Source organism: Callospermophilus lateralis, chromosome 11 (assembly GCF_048772815.1).
Source record: "Callospermophilus lateralis isolate mCalLat2 chromosome 11, mCalLat2.hap1, whole genome shotgun sequence".
NCBI classification, from domain to species: Eukaryota; Metazoa; Chordata; class Mammalia; order Rodentia; family Sciuridae; genus Callospermophilus; species Callospermophilus lateralis.
The window spans coordinates 37,058,059-37,082,381 of record NC_135315.1 but is presented as its reverse complement, the minus strand read 5'-3'; the positions used below and the strand labels follow the sequence as shown (position 1 = coordinate 37,082,381).

Below are 24,323 nucleotides of genomic sequence, written 5' to 3'. Positions count from 1 at the left end.
ATATTTGATTAAAAATGAACTTAACAGGGGCTGGGGTTGTAGCTCAGCAGTAGAGTGCTCACCTAGCATGTACAAGGCGCTGGATTTGATCTTTAGTACCACATAAAAAATAAATAAGACAAAGGTATTGTTTCCAGTTTAAAAATATTTTTAAAAAATGAACTTAACACCTTTCACCTTGTAATAAAAGGTTGCTGGGATGACCCTTCTACTTATAATTTGCTTAACTTTGGCTAGTTTTTCACTATGAACATTAAGCTGTAAAGCCTGACTTTATGAGCAAAGAAGGGTCATCTAATGGTCTTACAATTCTAATTTAGCTGCTATTTCCCAGAGAGCCATTTAACATTAAGATTTAAAAAAAAATTTCCGACCTTATTCTACCCAAACTATTAATCTTATTTTGCTGTTGAGTTTCTGTTTTGGGGAACTGGAGGGAGGGAGGAATGGAAAAAGAGGAGGGACTTTTACAACCTATATTTGACAGAAACTAGGCTATGTTAAATCTAGATATATAATCCTGTACAGGGAGGCCTCTGTGAAAAGCAGTGACATCACACTCTGGCCTAAGAAAAGTGAGAGTGATTATGTGCATTGACTATGGCAGCTTTGTTATTTAACAATGTCCCTAGGCCATACTGTACATAAGTTCTCAAAAAGCCAGTGACTTGTCATGGTCTGATCTGGTAAAAAGGTAATATGAGTTCAAATTCCATCATGGCTTTGCTTTTCTAGGCTTCTCTTGAGAAATAATTTTGTTTTCCCCAGAAGGACTTTGATTTTTTTTTTTAGGCACTTCAACAAATACTTTGTTTTTCTTCAGCTCCATCTTTGGCTTCTAATACAGAAATTAGTTTTCATCTTTTTGAATTTTGGTAGTTCCCATATCTGAAAAAGTGACTGAGTGTATTTCCTTTAAAAATTTGAATATGTAATTTTTTTTAGGTGAAATTCACATTATGTAAAATTAACCATTTTAAGATGAATAGTTCAGTGGTATTAAGAACATTCACAGTGTTGTGCAACCACCATCTCTTCTCACTTTTTTTGTTTGTTTGTTACTGAGGAATTGAATCCAGGGGTATCTCTGAGCTACATCCCCTGTCCTTTTTATGTATGTATGTATGTATGTATGTATGTATGTATGTATGTATTTACTTTTGGTACTGGGGGTTGACCTAGAGGCACTTTACCACTGAGCCACATCCCTAACCCTTTTTATTTTTTGAAACAGGGTCTCACTAAGTTGCTTAGGGCCTTGCTAAGTTGCTGAGGCTGGTCTCAAACTTGCAATATCCAGCCTCAGCCTCCCTAGTCACTAACCGAGATTATAGGCATATACCACTGTGCTTGGCTCTCACAATTGTTTAGACTTTTGTTTTTCTTGGAGTTTCTTTTGGCTTGGGACAATGATTAACTTGGTACAGTGTTTCTCTGCCAATATGGATATAGAATATTTTAATATAATTATTTACAATGGTTCCAGTTTAAAAAGAATGTATTTATCTCTTCTTGTTGCCATTTTGTTGTTTTGCAGTGCTGGGGATTGAACCCAGGGTTTTGTGCCTGTTAAGTGCTCTACCGCTAAGCTACTTCCCTTGCTCCTACCTCTTCTCCTGAGAGCACAGATTCTTAGGTTAGAACTTATACTATGGGCCTCTAAAGATATTTGACTCTCCTTTCTTCCCCAAAATTTTGTGGATATGTACATTTTCCCTTGTTAAGATAAGAACATGATATTCTCAAAGTGAACGTGACAGAAATATATTCCTCAACATTGAAATTTGTTAGTGGAGATAATGAGTATATGAGTTACTAATAAAGGTATGATTTAAGACTATCAATTTACTATTTAATAGAACGTGATGAAAATTATTTTTAAGAATGTAGTATGTGGCTGTGGGCAGTAGAACACACCTATGATCCCAGTGATTTGGGAGGCTGAGGCAGGAAGATTTCAAGTTTGAGGCTAGCCTCAACAACTTAGTGAGACCCTGTCTCAAAATAAAAAATAAAAAGAGGGGCTGGGGATGTGGCTCAGGCGGTAGCGCGCTCGCCTGGCATGCGTGCAGCCCAGGCTCGATTCTCAGCGCCACATACAAACAAAGATGTTGTGTCCGCTGATAACTAAAAAATAAATTTTAAAAATCAATCTCTCTCTCTCTCTCTCTCTCTCTCTCTCTCTCTTTAAAAAAATAAATAAATAAAATAAAAAGAGAGGCTAGGGTTGTGACTCAACGGTAGAGCGCTCACCTAGCATGCATGAGGCCCTGGATTCGATCCTCAGCACCACATAAAAATAAATAAACAAAATAAAAGTATTATGTCTAACGAAAAAAACAATAAATTATTTTTTAAAAATAAAATAAAAAGAGCTGGGAGTGTAGCTCAGCCCCTGGGTTCAATTCCCAGTACAAAAAAAAAAAAAAAGAAAGAATTTAATGCATGGGTATATGTATGAAAACTTTAAAGGACAAAATGACAAAACGATTTTATGCAAAACTTTTTCCAAGAAACTGGGGGAAAATTTTCAAACAAGTTTTTTCTTTAAATCTTAAACAGGTTTTAAGTTTTGACGACCCTATTTAAAATGGCAGAATAGCTTCCTAGATAAATCATAATATATTTGAGAGAGAGAGAGAGCCCTTTTGTCAGACTCTGGTAATCATTTTTTTTTCCTTTCTGTCTTATTTCGGTATTGGGATTGAATTCAGGGGCACTCTACTACAAAGCCAAATCCCTGGTCCTATTTTGTATTTTATATAGAGACAAGGTCTCACTGAGTTGCTTAGGTCCGTGCAGTTGCTGAGGCTGGCTTTGAACTCCAATCCTCCTGTCTTAGTCTCCCAAGCTACTAGTATTATAGACATGAGCCACTACCCCTGGCTCTGGTCATCAATTCTGTATATTGTTTTTTTCTGTTTATATATATAAATTCTAGATAACTTCAAACTTATTTCAAGTCTTTTTTACATGATGAATTTCTTTCTTTCTGTATCTACTTCACATTTAGTTTATGTTATGAATGGATTAAGTGATTATAACATTCTTTGAAATTTTTTTAGAAAGGCATTATGAAAACATTGTATAAGGCAAGCCTTTGTTACAGATTAATTTTTAGTTATAATAAGTATTGGAACAGAAATTTATGCATTCTTCTGTGATGTTTGTGAATTCTAGCTCACTTCTTTTAACAAGGGAATTCAGTGAAGTTCCAGTACAACTTAAAGAACTATTATATTAGGGTCAAGACCATAAATCCTAAATGGCAAATGAGTGTGTTTCACTAAATTGTATAAGAAGCACATTTTAGAAATCAGATTTGAATCAGACTCTTTTTATTATTTTGGGTTTATCTGGCTTTTTTTTTTCTTTAATTACATTGATTTGTTTGGCACTTTAGTTTTTTTTCTCCCAGACCCGTATTTATTATTGTTTGCCAAATGTATGAATGCTTGAGTTTGCCAAATATAGTATCACTCAAGTTGTACTGACTTGATAGGAAAGAGCAAGTATCAGATGTCTTGTCCTGAAATTGATAATAAATATTATTAACGATGGTAGTAAAGAAGAAAATACTCATTTTGAGTGCAGAAGGAATATTATTTAAAGAAAAATTGAATATATTTAAAGAAATCAAGTACATGGGACAAAGTCCTAGAGTTTCTCAAATCAAGAAGAATTGTCTCATTATTTTGGAAGAAACATGACCAGTGCATGCTACTTTTGTTTTACTAGTAGAACTTTGTGTCAGTTGGATTAAACTTTTCTGGGCCTCAAGACAGAAGAATTAGGGTTGAGATTGAGATCCATGTTCTTACTAATTTTCTTGTACTTAGTGTGACTGAACAAATATCTCAGTCTTTTGCCTTGTTTTTAACTATAAACTGCTATTATTTTTGTCTTTGGGAATACTGTTAGGATAAATGTAGATAACTGGAAATATGAAGGCCACAGATTTAAGAAAATATGTTAGTCTCTTTAAGATATGTTAGTTTCTCTAGGTGTTGTGAAAGAACAGTATCCTGTTTTAGACTTTTTTTTTTTTCTTAAAAGAGCTTCCTTTTATAGAAAAGTGTATGTAGTGTTGACTAGGTTGGCAAAATTGTTTTCTCTTTGATCTTACACTGCTTCAGAATTTATGCTTTGAAGTGACTCCATCTTGAAACAGGAAATAACCAAATTTTCCTGAATAAAAAGTTATAGGACGATCTTTCAAAACTTTTTTTTTTATTTTTTGTGTTTAATTAATTAAAGATATATTTAGGTTTCACTCTTGAAGGCTTTGAGAAGATCATTGTAAACAAAATTACCAAGTCAAGCGGGGTATGGTGGTGAACACTTGTAATCCCAGGATGAAACAGGGGGATTGAAAATTCAAACCCAGCCTCAGAAGTTTAGCGAGGCCCTTAGCCGTTTAGCCAGACCCTGTCTCAAAAGAAAAAAAGGCTAGATGTGTGGCTCACTGGTTAAGTGCCCCAGTTCAATTCCTGGTACCAATAAAAATAATAATAATTTACAAATCCATAATAGATTCAGATTATTACCCCATTCCTTTGGGCCTTTAGACTTTGTCCCTAGTAGCTCCTTGAGCCAGGCGTTATATATTTTTCTCCATCTCTGCAATTACCAATTTGGGTGGTAAGGAAGAAGACATTCTTAAATATTATTAAAATTAATTGGATGTTCTTAAAATTAATCAGATGCCTTGATGGATATATGCAGCATGAATAAAGAATTTTTTTTTTCTCTTGCTACAGGTGCACATTAAAGATCCAAAATCATGACTGATTCCAAGTACTTTACAACAAATAAAAAGGGTAAGTAGGAAAACCTGGTTACATTTTGGAAATTTTTCAAAGTTGTGGTGTTTTTTTCCTTTGTGTGTATACTAGGGATTGAAGCCAGGGGTGCTCTACCACTGAGCTATATCCCCATCCCTTTTACTTAGTTTTTTTTTTTTTTCAGTTGTCAGTGCCTTATTGTTATTTATATGCAGTGCTAAGAATTTTTTTAAAGAATTTTAATATTTATTTTTTAGTTATCGGCGGACACAACATCTTTGTTTGTATGTGGTGCTGAGGATCGAACCCAAGCCGCACGCATGCCAGGCGAGCTCGCTACTGCTTGAGCCACACCCCCAGCCCCAGTGCTAAGAATTGAACACAGTGCCTCACACATGCTAGGCAAGCACTCTATACCACCAAGCTATAACTCCAGCCCCACTTTTTCTTATTTTGAGATGGGGCCTTGCTGAGTTGCCCAGGCTGTCTTCAACCTGGCAATCCTCCTGCTACATATTCTTGAGTCACTAGGATTATAGGCCAGCTTTTTATTTTTTAGGGGGGTGGGTTGCTGCTAGGGATCTAACCCCAGGGCTTTGTGCATGCTAGGCAAGTGCTCTACTACTGAGTACCCTTTTGGCTTGAAATCATTGAATTACCTTATTAAAGAAGTGAGTTAGAACTCACAGGCAACATAAAATACAGTTGTATAAACCTCTTACTGTCTGCAAGTTTAGCTAAGTTTTCAGATTGCAAACTTCATTTATCACATTCATTTATTTAGTAAACATTTATTGAGTATATACAAGTCACATTCTCTTGATACCCTAATGTTGGTGGAGTTTCTGATTAGATAACCTAATTTTATTGAGTCAGATTAGGTGCAGAGGACACCTAGTACACAAATCTTGGTTTCTAAAGACCATATTCCATTATATGAACCAGACTCCTTGGAAAAATAACTAATTCCAAGGCTGGATTGAGGGAGTGTACAAATTGAACATGAACATCTTGTGCCAGAATATAAGGAAGTGCTCAAAAAATGATTGGTATGTCAGGGAGCCTGATAGCCTAAGGGGATTGCTACTGGCAAAGTTTAGAGTAATTTGAGCAATAAAGTCATTACAGGCCAGGCATGGTGGTGCATGCCTGTAATCCCATGGAAGGCTGAGGCAGGCGGATCACAAATTCAAAGCCAGCCTTAGCAATTTAGAGAGGTCCTAAGCAATTTAGCCAGACCCCATCTCAAAATAAAAAGGGCCAGGGATGAGACTCAGTATCATCATTACAGGCCAGCTTTTTATTTTTTAGGGGGGTGGGTTGCTGCTAGGAATCTAACCCCAGGTTGAACACCTCTATATCAAAAAAATAAAAAATAAAAAGTCATAGATTGTAGCCCATTGAATAATAATAAATCACAATACACAAGAGGTATAGATCGTAAATTAGGCGAGAGCTGTCAGTGAATGCTAAAACTTGCAGTTGAAAGTCTGATGAAGAACAGGATATTTCCATAGTTTCCAAGTATCTTTTCACAAAGGGAAAAATATTTACAGTGTCAAAATCTAGCAGTTACAACTTTAACTAAGTATTCAGGTTAATATCAGCAATACTGGAACAAACTTATGTCATTTACCTTTGGGTATGATATACTGAAAAACCATTCCATCACTTTAACAATTAGCTTGCCCACAATTTATGACTTCAGGGCAATCATGAGGGAAGGGATTCTATATGCTGGGTGACCTGTTAAAAAAAGTTATGTGCTGGAGTTGTGGCAAAGCCGTAGAGTGCTTGCCTAGCAAGTGCGGGGCCCTGAGTTCGATTCTCAGCACTACATTAAAAATAAATAAAATAAAGGTATTGTGTCCAACTACAACTTAAAAAAGTAAATATTAAAAAAAAAAAAAAGTTGTGGGCTGGGATTGTGGCTCAGCCGCCTCGCAGGGCAGTACCCGGGTTCGATCCTCACCACATAAAAATAAAGGCATTGTATTGTGTCCATCTACACCTTAAATAAATATTAAAAAACAAAGTTGTAATGCAAACAGACTTTTGAATTAAAGGAAACTAAAGAGGGGCTGGGGATATGGCTCAAGTGGTAGCGCGATCGCCTGGCATGCGTGCGGCCCGGGTTCGATCCTCAGCACCACATACAAACAAAGACGTTGTGTCCGCCAAAAACTAAAAAATAAATAAATAAAATATTTAAAAAAAAAAAAAAGGAAACTAAAGAGACATGACAATAAATGTAATGTGTAGTCCCAAACTGAAGATTGCTCCAGAGTTGGAAGTGGAGTGGGAATCAAGTTTGAGACCTTGAAATAAGGTCTATAGATTAGATGATGATGGTAATATAAGTGTTTTAATCATTGTATTAAGGTTATATAAATAATTTCCTTTTCTTAGAAAACACTGGTAAGTGTATGAATATGTCACAATAAATCCCATTATTTATATTTGTTGCACCAATAAAAATGAATTAAAAAGAAAAAAGATTCACTGATGTATGTACTCAGGGCTAAAGAGGTATGATGTCTGCCGTTTACTATTAAATAGTGTAGGGAAAAGGTATAAATAAATGCACAGAAGGACTGAAGATGTGACTCAGTGGTAGAGTATTTGCCTAGCATGTATGAGGTCCTGGTTTGATCTCTGGCACCACTGGGAGAAAAAAATGCAGAGAAAATTGTAAAGGAAATGTGGCAAAATATTAACAGAGGAATCTTACAACTTTAAGACTGAAGTTTTTTTTTAAAAAAAAATTAAAAAGTATAGTAGCCTGGAGTAAATAAGGAACACCAGAACATTTTCCAGAATACTCAAGCAGTCTGTCATATTTCATCATTTGTGATATATATAGATGAAAAAATTCTGTTGTAATTCATAAAGCCCCTTAGTGAGTTGTTTAATTATATCAGCTACTAATCAACCTTGTATGAATATGTCACAATAAATACCATTATTTATATTTGTAATGCACCAATAAAAATGAAATAAAAAGAAAAAAGATGATGATGTTAAATAACAGTGTTTTAACCTTTCAAACTTGTCCACATATTGTGGTTGCCCAGAGAACTTAAAACAATATTGATGCCTTATCCTAACTCCAGAAAACCTGATTTCAGTGGTCTGGGTGAGGAGATTTTAAAAGCTCTCCGGATTATTTTAACGTGTGTAGCCAGGATTGAGAAACATTTCTACCTGTTAGCAATGCTTGGTAGGTTTGATCAGGAAGGAAGAGAAGATATGAATTTAATAAAGTTATGTTATATGAAATTTCTTGCTCCCTTTAGTACCCCTCTTTGGCTTTACCCAACTTCTTCCTCCCAATATGTATTATTTACACTTATAAAAGTCATAGCCCTTTATCATTTATTTCAACTTTTTCTGACTTTCTTATTATTTGGAGATGTATTTATTTTTTCTTCTGTTAACTTTTTGTGTGTTTGATGACCAACATATTTTCTATAATGACATGAAGAGATCTTCAAAAATCTTCATTTTACTATTCAAACTTTCTCTTGAAGGGGTCTTGGTGACCATTTTTATTCAGGCATTTTTAAAAGTCTAAAATTTAAAAACTGAATCACTGCTAGATAAATACCACATTTTTAAAAAAGGGTAGACTCTGTTCCATTTGCTTCCTGCAACGCCCACCAGTACTGCCAGTGGAACATATTCTTTAAATTTATGCTATTGGAACTAGAATAATTTCAATTACATCCTGTTTTGATTCTGCAATTCCTGCTGCTATTCACACTTTTTTTCTGAAACCCTGCTGTTTGTCTTTTACTATTCCCAGAAGTAAATGATGGAAACCCTAAGACTTAGCTGGATTTGGCAGCATAGGACTTGGTGAAGAGAAAAATGACTCTTTAGAGGGGCCTAGCTTTTCTGCTCTGCTATTTTTTAAACTGTCAATAACAGTGATTTTGTAACAGTTTGCTTGCCTTTTGGGATGGATATTAATGAAACAAGCCTTTCTAGTGCTCATTTTATCAATTTCATCCTTCCCACTTAAGGGCTTCAGGGAGATCACATAGTGTACAGTCATACTGATGAATTAGGTCTGGTTAAAAAGAACACTGAAATAGTCTTGAAGATGGAGAAAAATAAGACAAGTTGTAGACAAGTTTAGGGATATAGATGGAAGGTTGAGATGGAGTCAGCCTTTTTCTCATGGGCCACATGGTGAGTTTTGATTGTCCCACCACCCCTTTAATTTTAAAACGGATGAGAATTATTACCTTCTTATTTTGTCCCTGGCATCCTGAAAAAAGGTGAACCAGGAGACTGAGACTGAACTATCACAGTGGTAATAGTTCCTGGCATTTCACAGTGTAGACTCCTTAACAGGAGTATAATGTATAACATTCATGATTATATGTTCAGGTATATGGGGCATATACCTCAAGATCATACTTATAGAAATGAGCCTAATTTATAACATTGCCACTTCAAAATTATGATTGTCAGATTGATTGAATAGGGTTGGACCTAAAAACCCTTTAACTTATTAAGGTACTGATTTAGAGCAGTGGTTCTGAACTCTAGTTGTGTTTTAGAATCACTTGGAGGAACTTTTAAAAAGAGAAAAGTAAAGCCAGTCGCAGTGGCACATGCCTATAATCCCAAGGACTCATAAGGCTGAAGCAGGAGGACTGTAAGTTCAAAGCCATCCTCAGCTACTTAGGTCCAGACCTTGTCTCAAAATAAAAAGTAAAAAGTGTTGGGGATGTGGCTCAGTGATTAAGTGCCTCTGAGTTTAATCCCTGGTACCCAAAAAGAAAGAAAAAGTAAGAGTTTTTCTTAATATTCTGATTCATTTGGTTCATATGGAGCCTAAGCATTGTTATTGTTAAAATATTTCTGACAGTAGTAGGGTGTGGCCAAGGTTTAGCACATCTGGATTTGAGAGTCAGGAGACAGAGTGATAAGCCCAACTCTTATCACTAACCATTTTGCAACCTTCAACTTCTTCTTTATCTGTAAATTTGGGAGCGGGTATATGAGATGATACATATTTCTTCTGGTTTGAAAACAGATTTTTAAACCTGCTCCTTGCCTACATTTATTTTCTTCTGAGGACCTTAAAATTCTGATGGGAGATGATACCTCAGTTATTGTTCTGTTCCTATCATAAGTACATATCATGGGCTGGGGATGTGGCTCAAGCGGTAGTGCGCTCACCTGGCATGTGTGCGGCCTGGGTTCTATCCTCAGCACCACATACAAACAAAGATGTTGTGTCCGACGAAAACTAAAGAATAAATATTTTTTTAAAAAAATTTTTTTAAATAAGTACATATCATGATGTTTACTTTTTCCTACTCTTATGGTTCACAATGATCTGGATTTCACCTTAAGTTAGGTCATAACTGAAAATGTCTTAGAAACATTTGTGGTGTCCTTATCAGTGGGTTAGTAAATATTCTAGAACTTTGAAGTTTACATACCTATAATTTTTAATTTTAATTGCTGCCATGTTATCCTGGTGTAACTGCATAATGTAATGTGTTCTACTCTGGTTATCTGGTCCTGGAACCTCACCCATTTGTTCTTATCTCTTGTAGGAGAAATCTTTGAATTAAAAGCTGAACTCAACAATGAAAAGAAAGAAAAGAGAAAGGAGGCTGTGAAGAAAGTGATTGCTGCTATGACTGTGGGGAAGGATGTTAGGTAAGAGAGTATTCACTACTGCTATTGATCCATACTCCATTTTATGGCCTTTGCTGCTTTTCTTTTTAAAATCATAGACCCACTGCATCCAGTGGTGTGTGCCTGTAGTTCCAGCTATTGGGGAGGCTGAGGCTGGAGAAATTGCCTGAGAATAAGGGTTTGAAGTCAGCATGGGGACCTTGCCTCTTCTGACTTAAGTATTTTGTTTGTTTTTTAGAAGAGTGAAATGACTTCATTTTGTTGCATATAGATAGCATAAAACATCCTGAGTACTGGCAGAGTTATAAATCTGTCGACTGAGGAAATTTTAGAAGATGATAAAAATATACTGAGAAGCAGAGGTTCACATATTCTTTAATTTGCTCAAGCCAGTACCCTCAACTTAACATTCCACATTTTTGAATTTAAGATGGAAATCTGTCTTAACAAATTTGATCAGATTTTTTTGTTTGTTTCTGTAATTTAATGAGACCATTTGAAAATAAGTAAGAATTGTCTTGTGGATTCCAAAGGCCCTTTCATGAGATCAAAGCTATGTTTAAAATAATGCTTAGAAGATACACCTTTTTCATCATTTTCATGTTTGCACTGATGGTATGAAACAGCTGTGGGTAAAACTGTTAGTGTTTTTGTATGAATCAAGGCAGTGGTGCTGGCCATAACAGTCATTATATTTGTTACTACAACACACTTGGGACCACCCTTCATGAAGCATTAAAATTCTATTAAAACTTTAACCTTTTAAATGAGAGTGTGTTAGAAATTCATTAACTGACTTTGGTTTTCTTGGCTTTGTGCATGTTAAACCTGGTATTTCTATTGATAAAATATTTTAGTTTCTTATGCTGCTTCAGTTTGATAGTCTTCTATAGTAAAGGTTTTAATAAAAAACTTGAATTTTGAATATAAATTTTTATAATTTATGGAATGAAATGGGAATTACTTACAAAGTACTTTTCCTACATTGTGAAGTGTGATGGTTGAGAAAACACTCTGTGTGATTTTGTTTGAATTGCAGAAACCATTTTTATGTGTAAGAATGATTGACAAGATATATTTAATCAGACTTTGGTATTTGGGATGCATTTTATAAAAATTGAACCTATCATTTCAAGGGGAAAAAATTGACAATAGATAAATTTCAAGCTTTAAAGTAAAATTTGCAGTTTGGGAAAATTTGTATCTCATAATTCAGTTCAATAGATTTCTAATACCTAAACACTTCTCTAATGAGATTGTTTGTGAAATTGATAAATGTGATTATTTGCTGTGATATAATGAAATATGTTAACATTGGAAGGATCTGAAAACTCAGTGAACCAATATTTTCTAAATGACCAATGCACTTGTCATAAAATTTTGCATGGGTAAAAGATCTATTCAAAATGTATGATAAGTGAACGGATTTTAATGCAACCAAGTACAAAAGGCTTATCCATATAGTTTCAGACTTCACATTGTAAATATCTTAAGAAAGTTCTATTTATAAGCTAAAAAAGTGAAAAACCCTCATTTTGTAGTTTTGATGTAGTGTCAAAAAAGAATATCCATTTGACCCAGCTATCCTACTCCTCAGTCTATTACCAAAGGACTTAAAAACAGCGTACTGTAGTGACATAGACACACCAACGTTCATAGCAGCTCAGTTCACAATAGCTAAACTGTGGAACCAACCTAGATGCCCCTTAACAGATGAGTGGATAGAGAAACAGTGGTATGTATATACAATGGAATATTTTTCAGCAGTAAAAGAGAATAAATTATGGCATTTGTAGGTAAATGGATGGAGTTGAACAATATCATGCTAGGGTGAAGTAAACCAATCCCCAAAAACCAAAGGTCGAATGTTCTCTCTGATAAGTGAATGCTGATTCATAAGGGTGAGGCATGGGGAGAATGGAGGAACTTTGGGCAATGGGAGGGAGGGTAGGGGCATGGGGACAGGGAAGATGGTGGAATGAAATGAACATCATTATCCCTAGATACATGTATGACTGCACATATGGTACAACTCTACATCATGTACAACCAGAGAAATGAAAAGTTGTGCTCCATTTGTATACAATGAATCAAAATGCATTCTGTCATGTATAACTAATTAGAACAAATAATTTTAAAAAAGAATATACAGTTAAATGAAAAAGCTATTAAATATTTCTCCCTTTTCCATGTTATATATGTATGTGTATGAAGCTGAATTTTTCTTCTTATACTTCAGCCAAAAACAACATTGTGCAACAGAGTCATGTTTCACTATAGTATGCTGACTTTAATTCTTCAGGATAAATACCTAGAAGTGGTATAGCTGGGTCATATGGTGCTTCTATTCCTAATCTTTTTGAGAAACCTCCATACTGATTTCCATAATGATTATGCTTTATAATCCTGCAACAATGTAACAGTGTTCCTATTTCTCTACATACTTTCCATCACTATTTGTATTCTTTTTTATTTTATTTTAAAAATTTTTGGTATTAGGAATTGAAACCACAGGTACTTTACCACTGAGCTACATCCCTGGATCTTTTTATTTTTTATTTTGAGACAATGTCTCACTAAGTTGCTGAGGGTCTTGCTGAATTGCTGAGGCTGACCTTGAACTTGTGATCCTCCTGCCTCAGCCTCCCAAGTTGCTGAGATTATAGGTGTGAGCCACTGTGGCTTGCTATTTGTATGGGGGAGGGGCATTTCTAGGGTACTTTTTTTTTGGTACCAGGAATTGAACCACGGAGCCACATGCCCAGCTCTTTTTTTTTTTTTTTTTTTTAAACATCTTATTTAGAAACAGTCTCACTGAGTTGCCTCAGGCCTTGCTGAATTGCTGAGGCTGGCTTTGAATTCATGATCCTTCTGCCTCAGCCTCCCTAGTTTCTGGGATTGTAGGCATGTACCACTATCCCTGCTGGGTATTTATATTCTTAATGGCTGTCATTCCAACTAAAATGAAATGAAATCTCATTGTAGTTTTGATTTGCATCTCCCTAATTGCTAAAGACATTGAACATAAGATGTATATATTAAAAGCAGTACAATTTCTACAAAAGAAGGATTCAAGCATAGGAATTTTGCCAAGAACTCTTCTTGGAAGAGATGCAGAATGAGTTGTTCCTGGAAAGAGCACAAACAGAATATAAAGAGATTAGCTATTTGTAGATTATCATAATTCAGTCTCTCCTGCAAGTAATGTCAAGCTCAGCATCGTTCAGTAGACATACAATGTGAGCTACATATGTAATTTTAAAAGAAATGGGGGCTGGGCATGTGGCTCAAGCGGTAGCGCGCTCGCCTGGCATGCGTGCGGCCCGGGTTCGATCCTCAGCACCACATACAAACAAAGATGTTGTGCCTGCCGAAAAACTAAAAAAATAAATATTAAAAAATTCTCTCTCACTCTCTCTCTCTCCACTCTCTCTTTAAAATAAATAAATAAATAAATAAATAAAAATAAAAGAAATGGATGAAACTAACTTTAATAAATTTTATTTGATCTATTATATCCAGAATATAATTTCAGCATATGATCAATATAAATATTTTGTGCCTGTGTGTGGTACTAGGAATTAACCTAGGAGCTTTTTATTATCCTCAGCCCTTTTAAATTTTTATTTATTTATTTATTTGGTAATGGGAATTGAATCCAAGGGTGTTTTACCAGTGAGTTACATTACCAGTCTCTTATCTCCAACTTTTTTTGAGACAGGGTCTCACTAAATTCCTGAGGCTGGCCTCGAACTTGGGATTCTCCTGCCTTATCCTTCTGAGTTGCTGGAATTAGAGGCCTGCACCATCATGCCAGTCAATATAAACAATTTTTTTAAAAATTGTTTTTAATGGTTGATGGACCTTTATTTTATTCATTTATTTATATATGGTACTGAGAATTGAATGCAGTGCCTCACAATGCAAGGCAAGCGCTCTACCACTGAGCCACAACCCCAGCCCAACATAAACAATTTTAAAAAAGATAGTCTAATTACGTTTAGCACACACAGTCTTCAAAATCCAGTGCTTTATATAATTTCTCAGTTTGGACTAGCCACATGTGACCAGTGCCTACCATATTTGGAAAGTTTATGTTTCTAGCTTTATAAGTTGGTACTTAACAGTTTTTTCCTCTAGAATTTAAACTTAAATCTTGGTCTTATGTGGGTTGTTAGAATTATTTAGGATCTTTAGTTTATAATGGGTTAATGCTCCATATTAATTACTGGTTTTAAAGTCATTCTGCATATGAGCTATTCTTCTAGGAAAGGGAAAGAAAATTCATTTTGGAGTATTTATTAAATATCAACATGTGCCTGAAACTATGAGAGATATTGTACAGATAAAGTAAACAGTTTGCTGCCTTTCAAAACATAAGTCAGTGCTTCACTGGAGATGTGATAGATTCTTTGAATTTGCAGTCTATCTTGCCTTTTGTAAATAATTCCTATTTCTGTACCCTGTATTTGTGTGTGTACAGGAGCTATAGCATGGAATTATTTTAGTCATTCTCTTAATTTTCTGTATAAATATACTGACAGTTTTTTTCTTCTATACTATTGTAAGATATTTAGGAATATGTTACGTTTATAAAGTACCTTAATAAAACCTTAGAGGTAGGTTAATTTCTAACTTTCCATAGTTAACCTGAATTTTTTTCTTTCTTTTTTGTTTCTTTCACAGTACTGGGGATGGAACCCAGGGGCACTCTACCACTGAACTACATGCCCAGCTCTTTTATTTATTTATTTTGAAACAGAATCTCACTAAGTTGCTGAACCTAGCCTCAATCTTGTAATCTTGCTCCCTCAACCTTCCAATTCATTGGGATTAGAGGCATGTGCCACCCCTGTCAGTCTCTTTAATACATTTTTATAACGTAGTTATACTTTAAAATCCAACAAAATCATGGGCTGGGGATGTGGCTCAGTGGTAGAGCACTTTCCTTGCATGCACAAGGCCCCAGGTTCAATTACCAACACTGCTAAATAAATAAATAAAATCCAACAAGCTTAATCCTCCAAGCTAATGGTGTTACTTTGTGAATAGAAACATAGATAGTTTTCCTGTGGCTTAGAGGAGATTGTAAATTATGAAATTACTGGAACTTGGGAAAGGTATAAAATACTTTTATATTTAATTCACTCACAAATTTTTTTTGTTGTTGTTGTTAATATCAGGGATTGAACCCAGAGGGGCTTAATCACATCTCCAGCCCTTTTTAAAAAAATTTTTTTAAAGATGTTGTTGAACCTTTATTTTATTCATTTATTTATATGTGGTGCTGAGAATCGAACTCAGTGCATGATAGGCATGCACTTTACCATTGAGCCATAGCCACAGCCCCCACAGCCCTTTCTATTTTTAATATTGAGACAGCGTCTTGTGAAATTGCTTTGCAAGAGTTTCGCTAAATTGACACTCAAATTTTCATTTGAGTGAGAGTATGTAATGTTAAAAAGAAAAATAAGTTGGGTGCAGTGGCACACGCCTGTAATCTCAGTGCTCAGGAGGCTGAGGCATCAGTATCATGGGTTCAAAGCCAGCCTCAGCAACTAAGTGAGGCTCTAAACAGCCTTGTGAGATCCTGTCTCAAAAAAATAGAGGAAGTAGGGAGTTTGGAATATGACTCAGTGATTATTCACCCTGGGTTCAATCCCTAGTACCAAAAAAAGAAAAGGTAAATACATTTCACTAAAAGGAAATTAGGACATTAGAAAAATGACTGATGCTGAATCTGGTGTTAGATATATACAGATGAGCCTGGATGAAGCATCGGGTCATATGAGAAGGCAAGGAACTGCTGAAAATACAGGGCCATTTCACAAGGACCCTGGAGTTAACTAAGTTCAAGGATGGAAGGCTGGGCATGGTGTGCATGCCTGTAATCCCAGGGACTTGGGAGGCTGAGACAGGAGGATTGCAAATTCAAAACCAGCCTCAGCAATTTAGCTTGCAAAGCCCTAAGAAGTTTAGTGAGATACTGTCTCAAAATAAAGAGGGCCAGGGCTTAGTAGTTGAGTGCCCTTTAAATCCCTAGTACCCCCCACCCCCGAAAAAGTGATGGGGCGGCGGTTGGAAGAATATGAGCATTAAAAAGAATAACAGCTGTAGTGCTTTGAAACTGCAGTAGATTGATATCAAGAATTACTGTTTTTTTTCTTTTTGGTATGAGAAAGATTGATTTAAAAAAAAAGATTTGTAGATACACTAAAATATTGTAGATGAAATGATAGGATGTCTGGGATTTATTTTAAAATAATCCAGGGGGTGGGGATGTAGCTCAGTGGTAAAGTGCTTGAGATCCTGGGTTCAAACTCCTGCCTCACAAAAAATTTTAAAAATTAAAAAAAAAAAAAAAAATCCAGAGCAACAAGGTAAATGTGGGGATGAGAGTAGGGACAGTAGGTTGAATACATAAATTAAACAAGATTGGGCATGTAGCAGTATTTGTGGGTGAGGGGTACATTGGGCTTGTATATTGCACTCTCTACTTGTTTGGAATTTTTCATAAAAACAAGTTGTTTTCAAAAACTACTTTGAGGACTGGGAATATAGTTCAGTGATAGAATGCTTGCATGAGGTTTCAACCCCAGCATCATCAAAAAAAGAAGAAAAGAAAAAAAAAAAGTCATTTAGAGTCCTTGGGACCAGTACTCCAATTCCTTTAGTAATTAATTTCCATGATAATCATCCCTGTGGGAGCTGGATATAGTGACCCGTGACTCTAATCCCAGTGACTTGGGAGGCTAAAACAAGGAGGATCACAAATTGGAGGCTAGCCTCAGCAATTTAGTGAAGTCATTAGCAACTTAGTGAGTTCCTGTCCCAGACTAAAATATAAAAAGGGATGGGGATATAGCTCAATGGTAAGGTGCCTCTGGGTTCAATCCCCAGTACCAAAACCAAAAAACATAACAAGCAAATAATTGTCACTTTGGGGACACTGTCCTTGTATCAAATCATTGTATCAAGCCATTTCTTCATATTCCAGCAGTTTAGCACCCACGCCTGTTTACTTTCTTTTTTCTCTTTCCCTTCTCAGCTCTCTCTTTCCAGATGTAGTGAACTGTATGCAGACTGATAACCTGGAACTGAAGAAACTTGTGTATCTCTACTTGATGAATTATGCCAAGAGTCAGCCAGACATGGCCATCATGGCTGTCAACAGCTTTGTGAAGGTAACTTTTCCCAAGGACTGCAGCAATCCCTTCTATTTCCAATAACCATTTTAGAAGTGACTCTTGGTATAGTTAGTGTCTGCATTGCAAATAAGCAACCTCTGTTTCAGAGGAAGGCTGCCAGGGAAGTATTGGCGATAAGTAGAACTGTTCATGTTTTAAGCATTCCATATGTCAGCATGTGTCATCAAGCGAAATTCAAACCATATGTTGAGCCTTCTGTTAGCACTGCTTGGTACACGAATCCTTGCCAGATGGGTAGAACAAAGCCAGTTGAAAACTCACTGTTTTACCTTCCAAGGCTGGCTAAGGTGGGCATATCGTTATTGTATTAGTTACCTGAGGCTTTATGTATTTTATTTTTGTAGAAATTAGCTTAACAGTCATCAGTATTAGAAACTATAGGAAGTATTACTTTCGTTTCACTTCCTAGGTCTTAAAATATTTGATTAAGATTTTTTTTTTACTATGGAAAATTTTAAATATTCATACTATAATTCCTAAATACCCATCTTTTAATTTTAATAATTACACTTCCTATATGTGTAGTTTTTGGATCTCCACACCTCTTTCCTGTTAGATAAATTTTAAGCAAAGCCAGTACATCATACCATTTCATCCTTACGTTTGTCAGAATAAGATCTCTTTTTCAGAAATATAACCAAATATACTATTGTCACATCTTTAAAAACCTTTAAAACCTCAAAAATTGCCTTAATGTAATTGAGTAGATAGTCAGATTTTTTTCCTATCATTAGATTTGATAAACATAATAATATTGTTTCCATTAATTTTTTTTTCCTCTGACTGGAAATTAGTTTACATTAAAAAAAGAAAAAAATAAATAAAAGAAACCTGGGTGTGGTAATACATGCCTGTAATCCAGTGACTTGGGAGACTGAGGCAATAGGATCCAGGAGGACTGTAAATTCAAGGTCAGCCTCAGTAATTTTGTGAGGCCCAAAGCAACTTAGTGAGACCCTGTCTCGAAATATAAAAAACAAAAAGGGCTGGAAATGTAGCTCATTGGTTAAGTGCCTCTGATTCAATCCCTAATACCAAAAAAAAAAAAAAGAAAGAAAGAAAGAATTGACAGCATCTCTAAAAATTAACTTTTATTTAAAGTTTGAAAAATTATCAATATGTTTCTTCCTTCTTGTAGACTTTTTGGGCTTTTTTTGTGTTTTTCTGTATAATACAAAGTCAGAGGGAAGATAACTTTCTTTTTTTAAATTTTTTTTTAAGTGAGAGAGAGAGAAAGATTTTTTTAATATTTATTTTCCAGTTCTCGGCGGACATAACATCTTTGTTTGTATGTGGTGCTGAGGATCGAACCCAGGCCTCAAACATGCCAGGCGAGCTCGCTACTGCTTGAGCCACATCCCCAGCCCCGGGAAGATAACTTTCAATCTTCCCACCTGGTGGTTCATGATGAAATATAATCACTGTTTTCATATATTTGCCACTATTATCTTTCCATGTTAAGTGCCTTTATAATCATTTTGTGTGTGTGTGTGTGTGTGTGTGTGTGTGTGTTTCTATTCAATCCATTGGGAAGATTTTGGTTTACATACTTTGAAAGTTAGAGCTGTTTGTGGATTTATATGGCTAGCCTTGGATTAAATACTACTGGGCTTTTCCTTATTTTGAATATTAAACAGGTGATTTCTTTCTTGCTAAGTTGCTCAGGTTGGCCTCAAATTTTGATCCTCCTGCCTTAGCCTTCCAACTAGGTGGGGTAATAGGCATATGTACCACTATGCCTGGCTTCCTTCTAAACTCTTGAATAGTCAACTAAAATTTAGAAAAGGAATAGGGAGATTATGTTGTGTTGTAGGTATAACCGGAAACTTAAATTACTAAAATATTCTCTTGTGGCTTGCATCAACTGGACTGTTTACCTTATTTACTAAGAACTGATATTGTTTTTGTAGGACTGTGAAGATCCCAATCCTTTGATTCGGGCCTTGGCAGTTAGGACCATGGGTTGCATCCGGGTGGACAAGATTACAGAATATCTCTGTGAGCCCCTCCGCAAGTGCTTAAAGGATGAAGACCCCTATGTTCGGAAAACAGCAGCAGTCTGTGTGGCAAAACTCCATGATATCAATGCCCAGATGGTGGAAGATCAGGGATTTCTGGATTCTCTACGGGATCTCATAGCAGATTCAAATCCTATGGTAAGAAACTGCTTTTATAAAGAGAACAGTATTTAAAATGTGTCCCTTTTCAGCCAGGCACGGTGGTGCACCCCTTGTTAATCCCAGCAGTTTAGGAGGCTAAGGCAGGAGGATCGCAAGTTCAAAGTCAGCCTCAGCAAAAGCGAGGTGCTAAGCAACTCAGTGAGACCCTGGCTTTAAATAAAATATAAAATAGGGCTGGGGATGTGGCTCAGTGGTCGAGTGCCCCTGAGTTCAATCCCTGACACCCTCCCCCCCAAAAGTGTCCTTTTTCAAAACATGTTAACACAAACTTGTCTTTGGGACATTGGATCATAGATACCTATGGAAACATGACTATTGTGTACCTCTCACCCTCAGTGTTTTTGAGGTGTGACAATTGTTCAGAATATAAGCACTGTAGAGTCTTAAAACAAAACTTTCTATTATGCCTACCCCTGTATTTCCTCAGAAATAAACTTTATAGTCATTTTCTTCAGGTGGTTTTATCTTAAAATTTTATACATACATACACATTTTTTTTGAGAGAGAGAGAATTTTTTAATATTTATTTTTTTAGTTTTGGGCGGACACAACATCTTTATTTGTGTGTGGTGCTGAGGATCGAACCCGGGCCTCACGCATGCCAGGAGAGCATGCTACCATTTGAGCCACATCCCCAGCCCACATACACATATTTTAAGGTTATTTTTCCCAAGAGCAGTAGTGCATACCTAACATCCCAGCAACTCGGGAGGCTTAGACAGGAAGATTGCATGTTCAAGGCCAGCCTCAGCAATTTAGCCAGACCTGTGTCAAAATAAAAAGGACTGGGCTGATGTACCTCAATGGCAAAGTACCAAAAAAAAAAAAAAAAAAAGAAAGAAAGAAAGAAAAGAAAAAAATTAGTCAATAAAGATTCTTCATTTTGATTCAGTTTCTATTTCTATACTAAGAGAAAATACCAAAAACATGTATCTGAAGAAAATAATCTCTTGGTACCAGGTTTTGACCCAGGGGGCACTTAACCACTTAGCCACATCCTCACTCTTCTTATTTTTTATTTTTAATACAGGGTCTCAGAGAGTTGCTTAGGGCTTCAATAAGTTGCTGAGACTAGCTTTGAACTTGTGATCCTCCTGCCTCAGCCTCCAGAGCCACTGAGATTGTAAGCATGTACCACCATGCCTAGCTTTCTAAATTTTTTGAGTTTGAACCGGATATAGTGATGATACACACTTGTATAATGAAGGGGGTCAAGTGAACCATTGACACTTATTTGAATTGATTTGTCACTAAGTGTCATTACTGAGAAGAGGGAGGAATAGCCACTTTCTTTAAAGTGTTCCCCTTTTTGTCTACTATAGTATTTAATTGGAGACAAATAACTGTTAATCAGTAGATAACCTCTAAATATTTTTTTGCTGAAGTTTTTCAATGGAGAGGAGTTAGAAGTTGCCCGAAATAGATATTTTTCTTCCTTGCCAATTACGTATTCAGGTCTTCTTTGATGTCTCATTTGGTTCAACTTATTTTCTGGGTAACCTTGGCTTTCCATTTATTATCTTTTCAGATTAGTAGTAAGGTCAAAGAATGAAGCAAGTTGCATATTTTAAAGGTATTATTCTGACTAATATCAGGAATCTTTAGTCACCTTTAGGCTTAGGGATGAGTGTGGAACCAAGACTTCTCTAAGGGCATAACAACCTGTGTAATATTTAATCATAATTTTTGTACAAACAACCCCCACTCCAAGCAGCACCATGTGACACCTTTTTTTTTTTTAAGATAAGTTTATGAGGCAATAATATCTATTGTATGGAATGTCTAGCTGGTACCAACTTGAGTTTTTGTTACCACTTTTGATTCAATATTACTTTTTTAAATATTTTTTTTTAGTCGTCAATGTACCTTTATTTATTTTTTTATTTACTTGTATGCTGTGCTGAGAATCAAACCCAGTGCCTCGCACATGCTGGGCAAGTGCTCTTTCACTGAGTTCTATAACTCTAGCCCCAGGTTCACTGTTATCTAGAGCAGCTGTCTTTGAAGTTCTCTGAGGACAAATAAGGAGATGAAGTGTTTGGGTTCCAAGCACCAACCAGATAAGCAGAATGTCATGTACCCTGTGGAAACTTATTAAATATTCATTGGTGCTAAGAATGGACAGAAAGCTAGAGATATAACTCAGAGCACTTGTTGTTTAGCATGTGGGAGGCCCTGGGTTTGATTCTCTCACTGGAGAACTGGGGAATAGAAGAGTGGATTTAAATGAAAATTAATTCTCCTTCAGGCAATTCTAGTTCCAGAGAGGGTGCAGAACCCTTGAAATTCTGGGTTAAGGATTAAGGGTTTAGCAGTAAAAGCATTTCTGTTTTTAACCTGTGTAATATTTATCCAGATCAACTAAGTGAATACAGTTTCTGGAACAAGCCTTCTTTATCTGATTTATTTTAAGATTTTTCAGTTTTTATTTTGTGTTTTGTTTTTGGCAGTGCTTAGGGCCTCACATAGTAGCCAAGCACTTTACCAAGGGAGCAACATCCACAGCTCTATTCTAAGCTTTTGTTATAGAAGAGAGGGATAGTTTCCTTTCATCCAGAACATTTAAGCAACATATGTATGTCATTTATTTATGCTTTTTATTATGGGAATCTTCAAACATATTCAGAATAGAAAATATGAACATAATAGATAAACGTAATAAATAAAGAGCTCATTACCAGATCCAATAACTATCAATACATGTCAATCTTGTTTTGCTTATTTTCTTTTCCATTCCTTAGGAGTATGTAATTTAAGCAGGTAACACATGAATGGGTTTCTATTTGAATTTACTATATTATTCTATTGTATCAAAATTTTATAATACCTTTAATAATTCTCAACCTAGGCTGGAAATGATGTTGCATGCCTGTAATCCCAGTGGCTCAGGAGGCTGAGGCAGGAGGATGGAGAGTTCAAAGCCAGCCTCAGCAAAGGCAAGGCACTGAGCAACTCAGGGAGACCCTGTCTCTAAATTTAAAACAATACAAAATAATAATAATAATAATTCTCAACCTGATTTTATAGTAACAAGATTTGTAGAGATTTTCAAAAATTTTTACTTTTAGGGAAAATTTAAGATTACTTGGTAGATTTTATAAAAACTGTTTTAGGAATGTCTCTTTTTCTTTTTTTTTAATTTATATTTTTTTATTTTTACTTATTGAGGTGTTGGGGATCAAACACAGACCTCATCTATGCTAGGCAAGCATTTTATCACTGAGCTACATTCTTAGCCCATTCTTTTGGTCTCTGTCTCAAATTTTTCCAAAGAGCTGGATGTCATCATTAGCTACCCAGTTATTGAATCTACTGCCCACTTAATAGAAAGTCTTTTTACATTCTTGTGAGATTTCTAAGTAGCAATAGCAGTTTTCTCTGATAGGAGAGCCAGGCACAGTGACACATGCCTGTAATCCTACAGGTTCAGAATCCTCATGAGGCAGGAGGATCACGAGTTCAGAGCCAGCCTCAGTGATACCCTGTCTCTAAAATAAAATATAAAATAGGCCTGAGGATGTGGCTCAGTGGTCAAGTGCCCCTGAGTTCAATCCCTGATTACCCCGCCACCCTCCCCACCCCCCAAAAAAAGGAGAGATTCACTTAAGTACTGACTGTATTCTTAAATTTCATGCCAATAGTGCTTCACTTGCCTTACTCTTGTCCTGGCCTTGTTATGCATAGTCAAAGCATTTGACTCCTTTTTTCTTGCTGTTTTAGTGAAGCACTGAAAAGGTTGGACTTAAAAGCCAGCACTTATACAACTGTACTTACTTTTGACTTTAAATCCATACTTTTTTTAAAAAAAAATATTTTTTTAGTTGTAGATGGACACAATAATTTTATTTTTTTGTGGTACTGAGAATCAAATCCAGTGCCTCACACATGTGAGGAAGCACTCTGCCACTAAGCCACAGTTCTAGCCCATAAATCCATACTTTTAACCTCAACTCTATGCCCTGCTTTTTAATCCTAAAAATGAAGTTGCAACTATAAAAAGTAACCGTAAATGAAATATTACAATCATCACACTGATGTTCTTTTTATCAGTAGGATCAAATGCTGCTAAGAATTAGATTGAGTAACTAAGTAACTAGATAGATTAACTTTCAAGGTGTAAAGATAGAATATAAGGTTCAGTAGCTCAAACACCTCATGAATTTTTAAGGTCTTTTGTCATTAAGAAAAGAAATACTTAAATGCCTTCTATTCCAGGCACAATAATACATTTATGTACAATATTTCAGTTCTCAGATCTGCCTTGTGAAATAGAAGTTATTCCATGTTACAGATCAAGAGTTGTATATAGAGACTAAAGAACTATCCTAAAGGGCTGGGGATGTGGCTCAAGCGGTAGCGCGCTCACCTGGCATGCGTGCAGCCCGGGTTCGATCCTCAGCACCACATACAAACAATGATGTTGTGTCCGCCGAAAACTAAAAAACAAATATTAAAAAAAAAAAAAAAAGAACTATCCTAAAGTCATGCAG

General features: G+C 35.8%; 1 protein-coding gene and 1 non-coding gene across 6 annotated transcripts in view; both read left to right on the top strand.

Annotated features, from left to right (window-relative positions):
* Ap2b1 (adaptor related protein complex 2 subunit beta 1) overlaps nucleotides 1-24,323 on the top strand; it is a 110,482-nt gene that overhangs the window by 8,990 nt on the left and 77,169 nt on the right. For all 5 annotated transcript variants that reach the window (XM_076871808.1, XM_076871806.1, XM_076871807.1 and 2 more), the window contains 4 exons: nucleotides 4,761-4,820; nucleotides 10,361-10,466; nucleotides 17,494-17,629; nucleotides 19,564-19,809. In XM_076871808.1, the coding sequence (XP_076727923.1) occupies nucleotides 4,784-4,820; nucleotides 10,361-10,466; nucleotides 17,494-17,629; nucleotides 19,564-19,809 (525 nt within the window). In that variant the 5' untranslated portion in view covers nucleotides 4,761-4,783. The remainder of the gene's footprint in view (nucleotides 1-4,760; nucleotides 4,821-10,360; nucleotides 10,467-17,493; nucleotides 17,630-19,563; nucleotides 19,810-24,323) is intronic.
* Nucleotides 11,165-11,296, top strand: LOC143411085 (small nucleolar RNA SNORA8). The gene has a single exon (XR_013092802.1). It is a non-coding gene; the product is annotated as a small nucleolar RNA SNORA8 (small nucleolar RNA).